Raw genomic sequence first — 13,339 nt, 5'->3', positions numbered from 1 at the left:
ACCTAGTTCTATAGGTTCAAAGCTGAAAAGACATGTTTTTCGGAAAATTGGAATCAAAATGCAATAATGTTACAGTGTTTATTCTAACAAACCTTAAGCTGTGATACTGTTTTTTTTACACAGTAATACATTTCCCATGTTGTGTAAACTAATTCCTAAAAAAAACTGGCAAATTAATGGAAAAACTTAAATATATTGTGTACTCACCTCTACCTGTCAATATCCGCTTGTTCCCAAGTCCGATCACGTTCCCCTAGAAGGTGCTAGGGATATTAATCTGATATAAAGTTTTAAGAGTATCTGTACATCTCCTATATAAATATAACAAAACGGTGTCATCTGGTGACACCAGACTCACTGTTGATGGGTTTACCTGCCTAAATGCTCCGTTCTCACAATGCTATATTGCTCTGGATTTTAATACCCCAGTTTCTCTACCCTATACATTTCTGCCTTTAATTGTTGACTTTCATGCAAATAACTCCTGTATATCTTCCCTTCATAATTTATCATGGATGCATAAACAAATTTCATGTTGTGTCTGTTATTTCTTTTTGTTTCAGTATTCACTTCTGGTTCATTTTCGTACACCCCCTTTGCACATTTCATAACACGCAGCCTCCAAACTGAGTTGATAGTGCTTCGTAATTGTATGTAAATTAACATCCGCTCCGCAGCACACACTTCCCAAACTGCTCAAAAGTTTACGCAGTCTTTTATTTTTCAAAACTATACATCTCTCACTCACATTAGCTACTCTTCATCTTCAGTCTTCAGAATTTCTTTTCTTACAATTAAAGATTTTTCGCTTTCTTCACTAATTATTTCAGCAGTCGTAAGTAGCTGCTGGTTTTCGTCACCATGTGGATCGCTGCTGCATTAAGACAAAACATTAGCTTATTTTTGCCTTTTTACGTTTTACCTTCTTCCATTTGATTTTCATGGGAGGCAATTTCAGGAGACAGTTAGTCAGTAGAACGCAGATAATATCGACATTTCACGCAACAATGGAGCGTGTGGAAGCAGTAACAATGGAGCGTATGGAGGTGCGAGGTACACAGGTCAGTAGTCTATTTTTTTAAACCTGGCAAACTTGCACTTAGCTGCTTGCAGCTGATTGGATGGAGGTCCTGTTGTCCGAATCTCACAGTTTTGTTTTCACACTGTTTCAGATTTGTGATTATACGGTCATAGAGCGAGTTAAGAGCTAAGTTATGTAATGTTATGTAAATACCAGTTGTAATAAACGGAAGTATTGAAGAACTTGCATACCGAGTCATTATATATACAGTATATTTAACAATTATGAAACAACACTCACCGAAGCCGTAGACTAGAAATATGTTTCAAACGCATGAACTTGAATGTTTAATTTCTAGCTAGATTTTTAGCGCAATCATGCCATTAGTGGTTTGGAAATAACCAGAATGTGTTTATAGTACATTGCTGAAGGTTCTCTAACGTCTAAGAATAAAAAACTATCGTAGAAATTTAAACTTGGCGGAAAAGTTGAGGAGGTGGAGTTGTGGGAGGAACAGCCGGTGAGCTGTCGTCTGCACACACCACTTACAAGTTGCACCCAGAATTATTCAGCTCAGACTCTGCTATCGACCAGGTGCCTCACACTCTATTTCACCTATTTCAGTCATGGCCACAAGAGACGATACAGATTAAAGCACGCATGAAGGAACTTCATCAAACACCAGGCAAAGACAACTGAAAACCTCTAGTTGAAGAACAATCAATTTACTGAAATTTTACTGTACATAGCAGAGAGTAGTACACTAACTAGAAAAAAAAAGTATTCATAAATTCAATGCGTGTTCAGTTTGCCTTTATACATATATTAAAATATTAATGACATTCCGTCTGCAGTATTTTTGAAAAAAAAGATAGCATTATTATATATAAACATCTTAATGATTATTTTAGGAACACAAGAGCACCACAACCCAGATTTGAACCTCCCGCTGAGAGTATGTCAACCTTGCGTCAACCCTTTGGCTGTTCTTCCCACAACTCCACCTCCTCAACTTTTCCGCCAAGCTTAAATTTCTACGATAGTTTTTTGTTCTTAGGCGTTACAGAACCTTCAGAGATGTACAATAAACACATTTTGGTGATTTCCAAACTGCTAATGGCATGATTGCGCTAAAAATCTAGCTAGAAATTAAACATTAATGTTCATGCGTTTGAAACATATTTCTAGTTTACGGCTTCGGTAAGTGTTGTTTCATAACTGTTAAATATGTATAATAATTCGGTATGTAAGTTTTTAATACTTCCGTTTATTACAACTGGTATATACATAACACTGCATAACTTAGCTCTTAACTCGCTCTATGAAACAGTGTGAAAACAAAACTGTGAGATTCGGACAACAGGACGTCCATCCAATCAGGTTTAAAAAAAATAGACTGTTTGTTATTGTGTGTAAACAGGAAGAAGCTCGTACTGCAGGAAGAAAAAAACTGCATGAAATTATGGTATGGTGTGAAACTGCATTACAGAGAAAGGTGTGTTATGTCTCTATGATTATTTTATGTCTTTATGGATAGTTTGATGCAAAACATCTGAGACTGGACATAGGATGTAGGGCAAAACTGTGTATAATGATTGAAGTGTAGATGATACAGTTGATTATGGACAATGAAGAGGAAAACGCGTAAAATAACGTGCGAAGTGATTGCTCGAATAGAAAGTGAAAGTAAAGATAAGTATGAGATTAAGGGAACCTAGAAGGTGAAGCTGTGAATTGTAAACTATATGATGGATGTGAAATGTGATTTGTAGAGTTATCTGCAAAAAAAAAAAAAAAAAAAATGCATCTGGGGATCGTAGGGTGAGAGAGTCCCTCACTAGATGGAGCAGAAGAATAAGATGAAGATAGGAATGTCTTTGGAAGCCAATGTGGGAGTGCGTTAGGGGATTGATGAGCCAACCTTCTTTTGGAGGAAAGTGAGAAAGTTGAATGCGAATGAAGGAAAAATAACTGAGGGTACTGAGTTGAAATGCTTGCGAAGCATTGCCCATATGGAGGAAAAATGTTTGCAAGGGGGACATAAATAAGATTCACAGAAGTCGTAAAAAGGTTAGCCTAAGTGAAAAGAAAGATGGGGTGATTTTAGATGGTTGGCATGTAGAGAGAATGGCGGACGATAGGCGGGTGAAAGGAGTTTAATTTCTAAAGTGCTGGACACAGGAAAGAAAGACCCAGAAAGTGATGGACAGATAAGACTGAAAATTTATTGAACCGGAAAAACAGCAATATTCTTGAATGCAGAGTAGGGTACATGCAAGATAAAGGTGAATGGTGTTGAGTGTGTAAAGGTGTTCGACACACTACTGATGAGCTCTCTTTGCAATGTATGAAGCAAATGTTGTTGAAATTTTTCTTCACACGAGGTTCATTAACAATGCAGAAGCTGAATTCTGGATGTGGCAGCGACCATTGCCTTGTTTTTAAATGGAACCTTTCCGTTATGAGAAACAGTTGACTATGCTACTGGTCGTTCAGTCAGAAAAATTAAGCAATGTTGAGCCATGTCAGTAGTTAGATAGGTAGCCTTGAAGAAAGGCCAGATTACTGTTGGCATATTATTCCCATGAGAACATCATTTGGGAAAGGCTTAGTATTGTATATATGCACATATATACAATACTATACATATATGTATATATATATATATATATATTTATATATATATATATATATATATATATATATATATATATATATATTTATATATATATATATATATATATATATATATATATATATATATATATATATATATATATATATATATATATAAATTTATATATGTATGTGTGTGTGTTTGTGTTGGTATGTATATGTGTGTTGCGTATACATATGTCTGTAAGATGGGAATAAGTGAAACAGTTCCACCCGATCCCATTTTCCTCTTCCCTCCTGGTTTTCCAGCTTCTTAAACTCATTTAATTCTTTCCTCTTGAGGTATATTTCTCAGAGTGAATATCTGCGGCTGATTTCTTTTTCCTCAGATGGATTTCCAAAACTCTAAGACAGGATGAATCCCTTGTCAAGGAGCTGTTTTCTAGGGTTGTATTTTTAGAATCCTGCACCTGGCTCTAATACCTCTACCTCACTTAGTCAGAAAATAGTTTTTGAATTCTGACATCCCATTAGTTTTAATATCCTCTATAACTTCTTGGTTATTTCATTTACATCTAGTTACTGATGGCACTAATGACTATCTGTTTTATCACAGTGTTCTTAAGTCTTTCATTCTTAGCAAGCCTTGATGTCCAGAAACTCCGTAACAAGATTTGTTGAATGCACAGTCGTTTCAAACGCTTGCAACTTTCGTCTGTATTTTCAATTCTTTGTTTTTTCTACCTTTTCTTTCATATATGGACATCTTATCTTTCGAAAGTTTGTTCACCAAATTATTGCTTCATCGGTTATTGCCATTTACATGTGTTCATATTCTGAATAATAATAATAATAATAATGATAATAATAATAATAATAATAATAATAATAATAATAATAATAATAATAATAATAATAATAATAATAATAATAATAATAATAATAATACACACTTTGAGCATTATGGGTTCAGTTTTCTTAAAAGTGCTTATTTCCTGATCATAAATGTCCAGTTTTTATGGGTCTTAGCCTATGTGTCATTTTCCATGAACCTTTTTAGATAAATTATGAAATTATCTTCTTTGATTTTTAAATATTTGAAATAACTATTAAGATTTTTAAGCCTCTTCTAAAGATTATAGGTTGATGAAACCGTCATTACGGAAAATGCAACAGTAGATGACACACGATGCTCTAGAGTCCGCTGTAAGCAATTTTATACATATTTAGGAATTGAGGAGCATTATGTAGGCATATTCACCAGTGTGGTATATTTCACATCTCCCCCCACTGCTTTTCTTGCTTTCATTTGAATTTAAGAATCACTCAAGATTTTGATAAGGGAGGTATTCAATAAGCAATGTTTATATATATATATATATATATATATATATATATATATATATATATATATATAATATATATATGTATATATATATATATATATATATATATATATATATATATATATATATATATATATATATATATATAGCCTATATATGTATATGTATCTATGTATATATATATATATATATATATATATATATATATATATATATATATATATATATATATATATATATACATACTGTATACTTGTGTGTGTGTGTAAGTGCATGCATATAAAAGAACCAATTAGGGATCTAGAATTTCTTGTTCATTGGAACGTGAATTGTAAACACCATTAGCTGTGCGATAACCGCTAGGGTATGGTCATCCAAATATTTTCGTTTGAGTTTCTTTTTTTCCCCTTTTTTGATGATAAATTGAAGCACATTTACATTATTAGTTCGCATTTGTTTTATTTATTTGTTTCTTTATTGCTCTTACTCTTCCTTTTTCGTGATACATTTCAGATGCATGTGTCTGGTTCTAATCCACCGTTTTTTCTGGATAATAATAATAATAATAATAATAATAATAATAATAATAATAATAATAATAATAATAATAATAATAATAATAATAATAATAATCCTGTGCTGTCTCTAGGCATCTTGAACCTACATATAAGGGTAATGACCAGCAGAAGGAGAATCATTTAGATTTCTTTATTTTTGTGAAACAAGGTGTACAAGATTTGCAAATATATCTGTAATATTGAAAGAGAAACACAGAATCGTGGACGTGTGAGATACTCCATACCTTGGGTCAAAGGAGGAGAGACAGAATCCTATATGGATAAATGTATATATATATAAGTATATATTATGCTCCAAAAGCTCTATTAGAACACACACTCTCTCGCTCTCTCTCTCTCTCTCTTCGAGTCACATTTCATCTCGGAGAAAGTCTGGTAAATATAACAATTTATTTCATATTTTTTTACTCATTTGTTTCCCACCGACCTCTTTTTACCCAAAATACAGATACAAGCGTCGCAGTGCAGCTTTGATAAGGAAGGCGATGTGAACATTTACAAAGCTTGGAAATAATAATAGTATCAATAATCTGAGCTTTGTTTTTTGTTTTTTTGTTTTTTATACACGACGGTATGTTTCATGTTTATGAATACTTCGATTGAAGAACCCGATTTCCCCGGTATTGGTTGGGCAGTCTGTCGTACTGTACAGTTCTTTTATAAAATAAACAGGTTAGGTTAGATTATATATATATATATATATATATATATATATATATATATATATATATATATATATATATATATATATATATATATATATATATTTATATAGCCTATATGAACTGAAAAGTATATCGGTAAATACTGCCCACCAAAATAATTTTATACAACTGAAGCTAAGTTTTATATCTATTTGTGATTGGATTTCGCAGAATCCCTTAAATTTAATTTCATTAGTCATCTTATCACAAGCGAAAAAGGCTTTTCAGATGTCCCAGAGCAATTGTATGGTGGTATTATGTTCTGGAATTTGTGTTATTATTATTTATTGAAATATAAAAATATTTTAAAGTCCTCAAGATATACACGTTTCTTTTTTTTGATTTTGTTTCACCTAAGGAATATTTCTTTAGAACACACAAGGAAGGTTTTGTTTACGTCTCTTCCTTTATATACATATATGTTCTAAAACCCCTGGTTTTTACACTACAAGGAAGGTTCAAGTTATGTCTCCTCTTCTACACAAATATTAAAAGACCTCTTCCTACTATAATTTGCCTCAAGGTGTTTAGCTTTCGTCTGCTCACTTTTGCGTTCACTAGAGCTGTTAAAAAATTCTTATTGACACATTTACTTTCAATTAAATTTTGTGTAATTTTCTGTGTTGATTTTTCTCTCTAATGGGACATAACATTTCACCTTTGCATTGAGGCACTGATAGTCATTAGGGCAATTTCAAAACGAGGCTTAGAGCTGAAAAAGATCCTCTTGTGAATGCTTGTCGTTTTTTATTTAAGTCAGTTTTATGCTTCTGGGACTTCTGAAACTCTTAAACATGGAATCTTTTTCTTCTCAAGTGCTATGTAAAAGCTTCCCGATCATTCATTCATATATTTACATGTGTGCTTGTTTCGGTATTGAAAATACGTGTTTTATATGTATATATATATATATACAGTATATATATATGTATATATATAGCATATATATATATATATATATATATATATATATATATATATATATATATATATATATATATATATATATACATGTTATATATATAAATATACATATATACAGTATAATATATATGATAACATATACAATATACTTAATATATACGAGCACGCATATAAATATGTGAAACCACAAGCTTTTCAATCCTAGTGAGATTATTTGATTTCTATGCCAATGGTAGATAAAAATGACATTGAAACGTAAACTATGCTTCAAGATTTGTATTAGTTCTGAGAGAGAATATTAACAAAGACTCCTTTTATTCATCACAAAAGTCATTCGACGCCGGAAAAGCTAAAAAAAGTAAAGATTCCATCCGTTAGTTGGTATTTATTTGGTTATTTACTTATTGGTCAAAGAAAGGGAGGCTTAGGTCTTAGGCCTGTATTTGTACACGCACAGTTTGAAAAAAAATCTCTAAAAAATCGGTGATGTCGTGTTGATCAGTGAGCTAAAGAGTATTTCCATAAACCAACTAAAAGTGTTCTCATATACTCGATAAAGCCATTATTCAAATTCTCGAGGCCTTTATTTTTTTTATAGTGTGAGAAGTTTCAAAAAATATAATTTCAAACCAGTAAAAATGATAACAGTGATATACATATTTATTTAAAATTTAAATAGGTCTGTCTATTACAATATTCTTTATAATGATTCGAGGTTTATATCATAAACTTCTTATGTACATAAACTAATGTGTGATCAAGTGTGTGATGATAGGCGATCGACGGCGATCTATCCATAAACTACCCAAAAAAGGAAGATATGACAGTGTCTCTTCTGTGGAGGTCCTTTCCAAAAAAAGGACTGTTGAGTTGTGTTTCCTTCCTAAGAATTATAGAGAATGATAGAAATCTTTAACAGGAAAATCTCCAACAAGGAAAAAATTGAAAATGAGTCGACAGATCATACAAACTATATATCTGTACAAGGGAGCGGGGGGAGAGGGAGGGGGGGCTGGGAATGGGGCCTAGTGGGCGCATAAACTTTCACAAGTTTAACGCCACGTAATATATTCACTGGAATTTGTGCCTTTGGTCGTCGGCATCGGCGTCAAACGGCATCGTTCTCAGAGGTACTCTAATTGCAGTCCTCAGTATATATCCCCCTACTTTGATCCAAAGGTCGGCACTCTTATGTGGCACTCCAAGGTGGCGCACTGCAAGTTGACTTCCATCGTCATGCATTGTTCTTGGTGGACATCCTGTCTAAGCACTCGCTTCTTGCCAGCTTTTAACTCTATAGAATTAAAGTCTTTTAGTCTTTGAACAGGAGTGTTGTTGATATATACTAAATAACGCGCACTGCAAGTGTTTAATATACCCGTTACCTTTATCACTCCTTTTCTACTGGGAAAAAACACTAACTCTTTAATTGTTGATTCGTCAGCACGTTACAGAAAGTCATGAAGAGAGAATTATGGAGTTCTGTCTAAATGAATTTTTCAAACCTTAGAAACCAAGGAGGGGGATCGCTTTGAGGACCTCCTATGCCTAAAAATTTGGCTGCCACTCTGAACAATATTTTAGTTGATTTTAGGGGGAATTTGGGTTAATTGCAGGACCTGAGGCGTTCTTCGTCGTCGTCCTCCTCTTGTCATGTCTTCATGCAATAATGCTTATTATATGAAGTCATGACATGTTTCCTACCTGGCATAGGATTATTAATAATCTTGCACAATCTGCCTTATACATAACATTAATCATAATAATAATGATAAGCAGAAAACTTCGATATCTAGAGTTTAGATTTGTCTTTTTGTAAAATGTTCTTTAATATAAATTCTAAAAAGACTTTTGTTCCAGAACGATTGACTGTGCCAATTGCTAATCCAATCTCTGTAAAGCTATTTTGCTGAAAACTACAATGGAACCTTATAACGAAGCTCAGGACTTCTTATTGCTAACGAGTGCTACTTAATACATATATATGATATATATGTGATAATATAAGTATATAAAGTGCAACAGAAATTATTATGGTCTGAAACATCCGGCATTTCAACTCCGGTGCTTAGGGAAGGAACAGCGGGAATCACAAGCTTTTCACATTTTGATTTTTTATATTATATCATATAAAAGAAAGGATTAAAAATAAAGAACTCTAAAAAACGTTCGGCTTACGCGTCAAGGATCTTTCCCTAGGCAACGGAGACCGAAGGCTGCGGTACAGTATACTTAATAATGCCACAATACTCTTCTTTTATTATTAAAAATGACCGTTGCATCACAAAATGAGTATGGGCTCAAAGTGGTGAGAATTGATATGCACAACTGCTACTGTGGGACTCGATACCAACCGACGAACGTCTCTCTATTTGTTGTTCTTACTTATTCTATTTGAAACATCTGAATCATGGATTTCTAAGTGCAGTAGATTTCATCCTAGACACCTTAGCACAGAATTACTCTCAAACATCATAACTACTCTTCTTTCTTACAGAATATTTGTCACGGGCAGTACAAGTCTGTGTTATTTTTATAAAAAAATATAACAATAATCACTGTTTTTACTAACTCAGTATTATGTAAACATTTTATGTAGCTGTTGCTTGTCAAAAGTCGTGCAAGCATTAGATTCATGGTTCTCAGCAACTCAGATTCAGGCTAATTAAGATAACCTTACTTGCGCAAGACCATGAAAATATTACAACCATGCTTATTACTGGAGATTATGTAAACATTATAAACCTGGCTTGTACTAACTTGCACATAATTATGCTAACATTTTGGTGATTGGTCTTTATGCAAATGATCATGAAAACACTGTAACCATGGTTCTCACATTCCTAGGATTATAAAACTTTATGGCTATGGTTCTTATTAACATGCATAGGGTTATGTAAACATTACAGACAAAAGTTTAATACACATGGTTATCCTATGTACCCGAAACTACTTATGATTACAATCACATTTCCTCTTTAATGATAATAGTCTGTGATTGGTTTCAAGAGCCTTTTCCCTTGCAATTACATGCAGCTGTATAATGATGTTTGTAGAACGGAATTAGATGAAAAAACATACAAAGCTTAATCACTCAGAATTCCTTTACTTGTTAATTCATCACCCAGTAATTGAATTACAATAGTTTGTAGTGTATCTTTGTTAAAATCTCTAGATCTTTCATAAAATTAGAAGTGAAGATATTAGAGGAATAGGTGCTAATGAGTGATATCTACTTCGATATGATCTACAATTTCTTCATAATTTGTAAGTACATGCACTTACAAATATAGAAATACATATATATATATGCATCCATGAATGTGCATGCATGCAGACATTACATTGAGCTCAGTAAGACGTCAGTCGGTCGCTATCAGCATCCCACAATCATTAAGGAAACCTTTATTTTTTTTTATAGTGATTATCAATAGCAATCTTTGAAAGCTCACAAAGCTTCGTAAACCGATGAGCGGTGTTTTTGCGAGTAGATCCAAGGCCTTATTTATATTCTTGCTTCACTTCGACGTCACATGATTAGCACGTAATGATAACCACTTGCCTATTTCAGCACTTTTTTTCGTTATTAGCAGCTTCTAATTACTTATCTACAGTTCTCTTTTGGTTCTTGTCTTATACTTATATGTAAATATTAAAATGAAAGAGATTGAAGGTTTAATTATGCAAAAACTGGTTCTCTTTTACAAATGGAGTTTGTTTGAAACGACACTTCGTCGAGCCACAAAAACACACGCCTTCTTCGTCTGAGTCGATTCAGGATACACAAGAGTTGGCCAACTGAATTTTTTTTCTCCTAATTTTTTGTATGCTTGAGAATTCTTTGTAAATTCGTCCACGTCTTTTGGATTCTGCGGGCTTCATCCCAAGGACCACTCAAAGAAATTCATCAGATCGTCAAGAGCTACATCTTCTTGCAGGTGTTTCTTCAAGCATTCTCGAGGGGAATTAGCGTTCATAATCACGTTGAAGTATACGCAAAGTTATAAGCTTCTCATTTGTTAAATTTTATACACTTTTGTACGTACATTTTTTCTTCTAACAACAAGGTGGTACTACATGTTTTCAATTGATGAATAGTATTCAGTTTGATCATAGGCAATCTGGCAGCTTTAGATGACTCTGAGCTAAGCACAGCTATAGGGATTCCTCTATATTCAAAATAGATTTTATGCGAATTCTTCTGCTTTAGAAATGAAGTTTAATAAACTTAGCATGATTGCTGCTTATTCAAGATATCAGATTTCCACTTCATATGCAGAAAATTTCGAACTTCAGAGGAACGAAACATTGCTATGTTAATTTGAAAAACCAACATATTGCACACATTACATTTGCAAAAATGAGTGTAAATTTTTCTCTGCCTCTTTTAATCCTCTGGAATCTTTAGAAATAAAGTCTTTATTGAGATTAGCTCTAACAATCGTGATTCTGCCTTGGGATTGAATCCCGTACCTGGCGGCCATATTGAAAAGTAGGAACAAATGTTTTGGGGGAGCTCCTCTGGAAGTCGAGAGTTTGGTACACCTGTGTATGCCAATTTATATTTCGTCAGTCTCAAAAGTATAACTCTAAAGCCAAATATTTCAACAGTAATCCTACGAGGCTATTTTCATCCAAAATTTGCCCTACGAGACGAAAAAAAGATAGCGAGGGAAAACTATGAAAGGAAAATGGCATTCACAAGAATTCACCAACTTCAGAATTGCAAAAGTGCTCTTCCGACACTTCACTTCTTCTCAAAATATGGTTCTGTGACGTGGACCGTTAACAGTCATTCCTGAGTCATACACTAAGTGGCACACTAAGTCATAAAGCTAACTTGGAAATTGCTGATTAAAGTTATTGATTAAAAACTGATGTTGTGTCTGGTAAATCTCTACAACTGCGACTCACTTTACATATGAGAATATCATTATAATGATATATATATATATATATATATATATATATATATATATATATATATATATATATATATATATATATATATATATATATATATATATATACATATATTGATATATATAATTATATATATATCTTAGATTTGTTAGTTCCTTAAAATTATTGACAGGTTCATAGCACCCAATATTATTGGTCTTTGGCTTTAATCTAATCATAATTCTAACGATTCCTGTACACTCTCAATGACAATGGTTTTACTATCTGGACAAAGAAACCTCCAAAACTCACGCACTTTTTTTTAAAGTTCTCAGATAACCATTCCATAGAAATTCTGTGGAATATCCCAAAGGAGGTGTGAGTCTGTATATGAGAGAAAATAAAAGCATGTGAGTGTCATGAGTAGCCAGCAACAAATATACAGCTTTAGATCGGAAAAAAGAAGAATTCCAGAAGAGAAGAAACGTCATCATCTTCGGCTTGCGTTCCTCTTCCCTTCTTCTTCTTCATCTTCTTCTTCTTCATTTTCTTCTTTTTCCTTTATTTTTATTGGAGAACCTACTTCAAACTGACTGACAGGAGGGATAGTTGGAGGAGGAGGAGGAGGAGAGAGAGACATATGATAAATAACTAACTCAAGGCTATAGCTTGGCAGTACATTTTATAGTGGCGTCCCTCGTGTATCCTGAACGATTTAGTGTTAACTATTCGTCGTCCGACAAGAGGTCTTTCTTGCTCTTGGAGTTCTTCTTGCCGTTGCCGTCTTGGATGTAATGCGAGAGCAGGTCTATCGGCAGAGGGAATATGATCGTCGAGTTCTTCTCAGCGCTGATAGCGTTCAGGGTTTGCATGTACCGAAGCTGGAAAAAGTTAGAGGTTAAAAAATGGCATTAGAAAGGGTTTGCTCTCGAAATGGAAAAAAAAAGTCTTTTCTTTCTTTCTTTTTTTTTGTATGTTAGAAGCCGATAGAGAGATCTATTGTTTAACTGTATCATAAGCATTTTACGCATCCAATCCAAACTACAAATAAAACGTTGTTTAATAATTTAAGTCCATGTTTTTTTTTTTTTTGATCCGTCTCTGTTCCAGACGGGAAATTTAGTAAATTACTCTCGTTTTTTTAATGGTTGTAGTCACGGTCAACTTTGGCAAAAAAAAAAGTAGAAAATAATGTTCTAAATTAGACTTTAAGTTTTTGTATTCACTGTTTTTTTGTCTTTCACTATC

General features: G+C 33.2%; 1 protein-coding gene and 1 long non-coding RNA gene across 17 annotated transcripts in view; one reads left to right on the top strand and one right to left on the bottom strand.

The window, feature by feature from the left end:
* The window catches only part of LOC136849200 (uncharacterized), a 353,201-nt gene that overhangs the window by 5,187 nt on the left and 334,675 nt on the right, over positions 1-13,339 (top strand). The gene's annotated exons all lie outside the window — the stretch shown is intronic.
* Positions 5,673-13,339, bottom strand: part of LOC136849199 (band 7 protein AGAP004871-like) — a 408,970-nt gene continuing 401,303 nt past the window's right edge. For 9 of the 15 annotated variants that reach the window (XM_067122346.1, XM_067122344.1, XM_067122343.1 and 6 more), the window contains one exon: positions 5,673-12,972. Coding sequence is in view for 8 of the 15 variants with exons in the window: in XM_067122344.1 (XP_066978445.1) it covers positions 12,817-12,972 (156 nt within the window). In the remaining 7 variants the exon portion in view is untranslated. The remainder of the gene's footprint in view (positions 12,973-13,339) is intronic. The other 6 variants (XM_067122335.1, XM_067122338.1, XM_067122337.1 and 3 more) reach the window with 2 other exon arrangements.

The sequence above is a fragment of the Macrobrachium rosenbergii genome, chromosome 20 (assembly GCF_040412425.1).
Source record: "Macrobrachium rosenbergii isolate ZJJX-2024 chromosome 20, ASM4041242v1, whole genome shotgun sequence".
Lineage (NCBI taxonomy): Eukaryota > Metazoa > Arthropoda > Malacostraca > Decapoda > Palaemonidae > Macrobrachium > Macrobrachium rosenbergii.
This window is presented reverse-complemented; position numbering and strand designations above follow the sequence as displayed.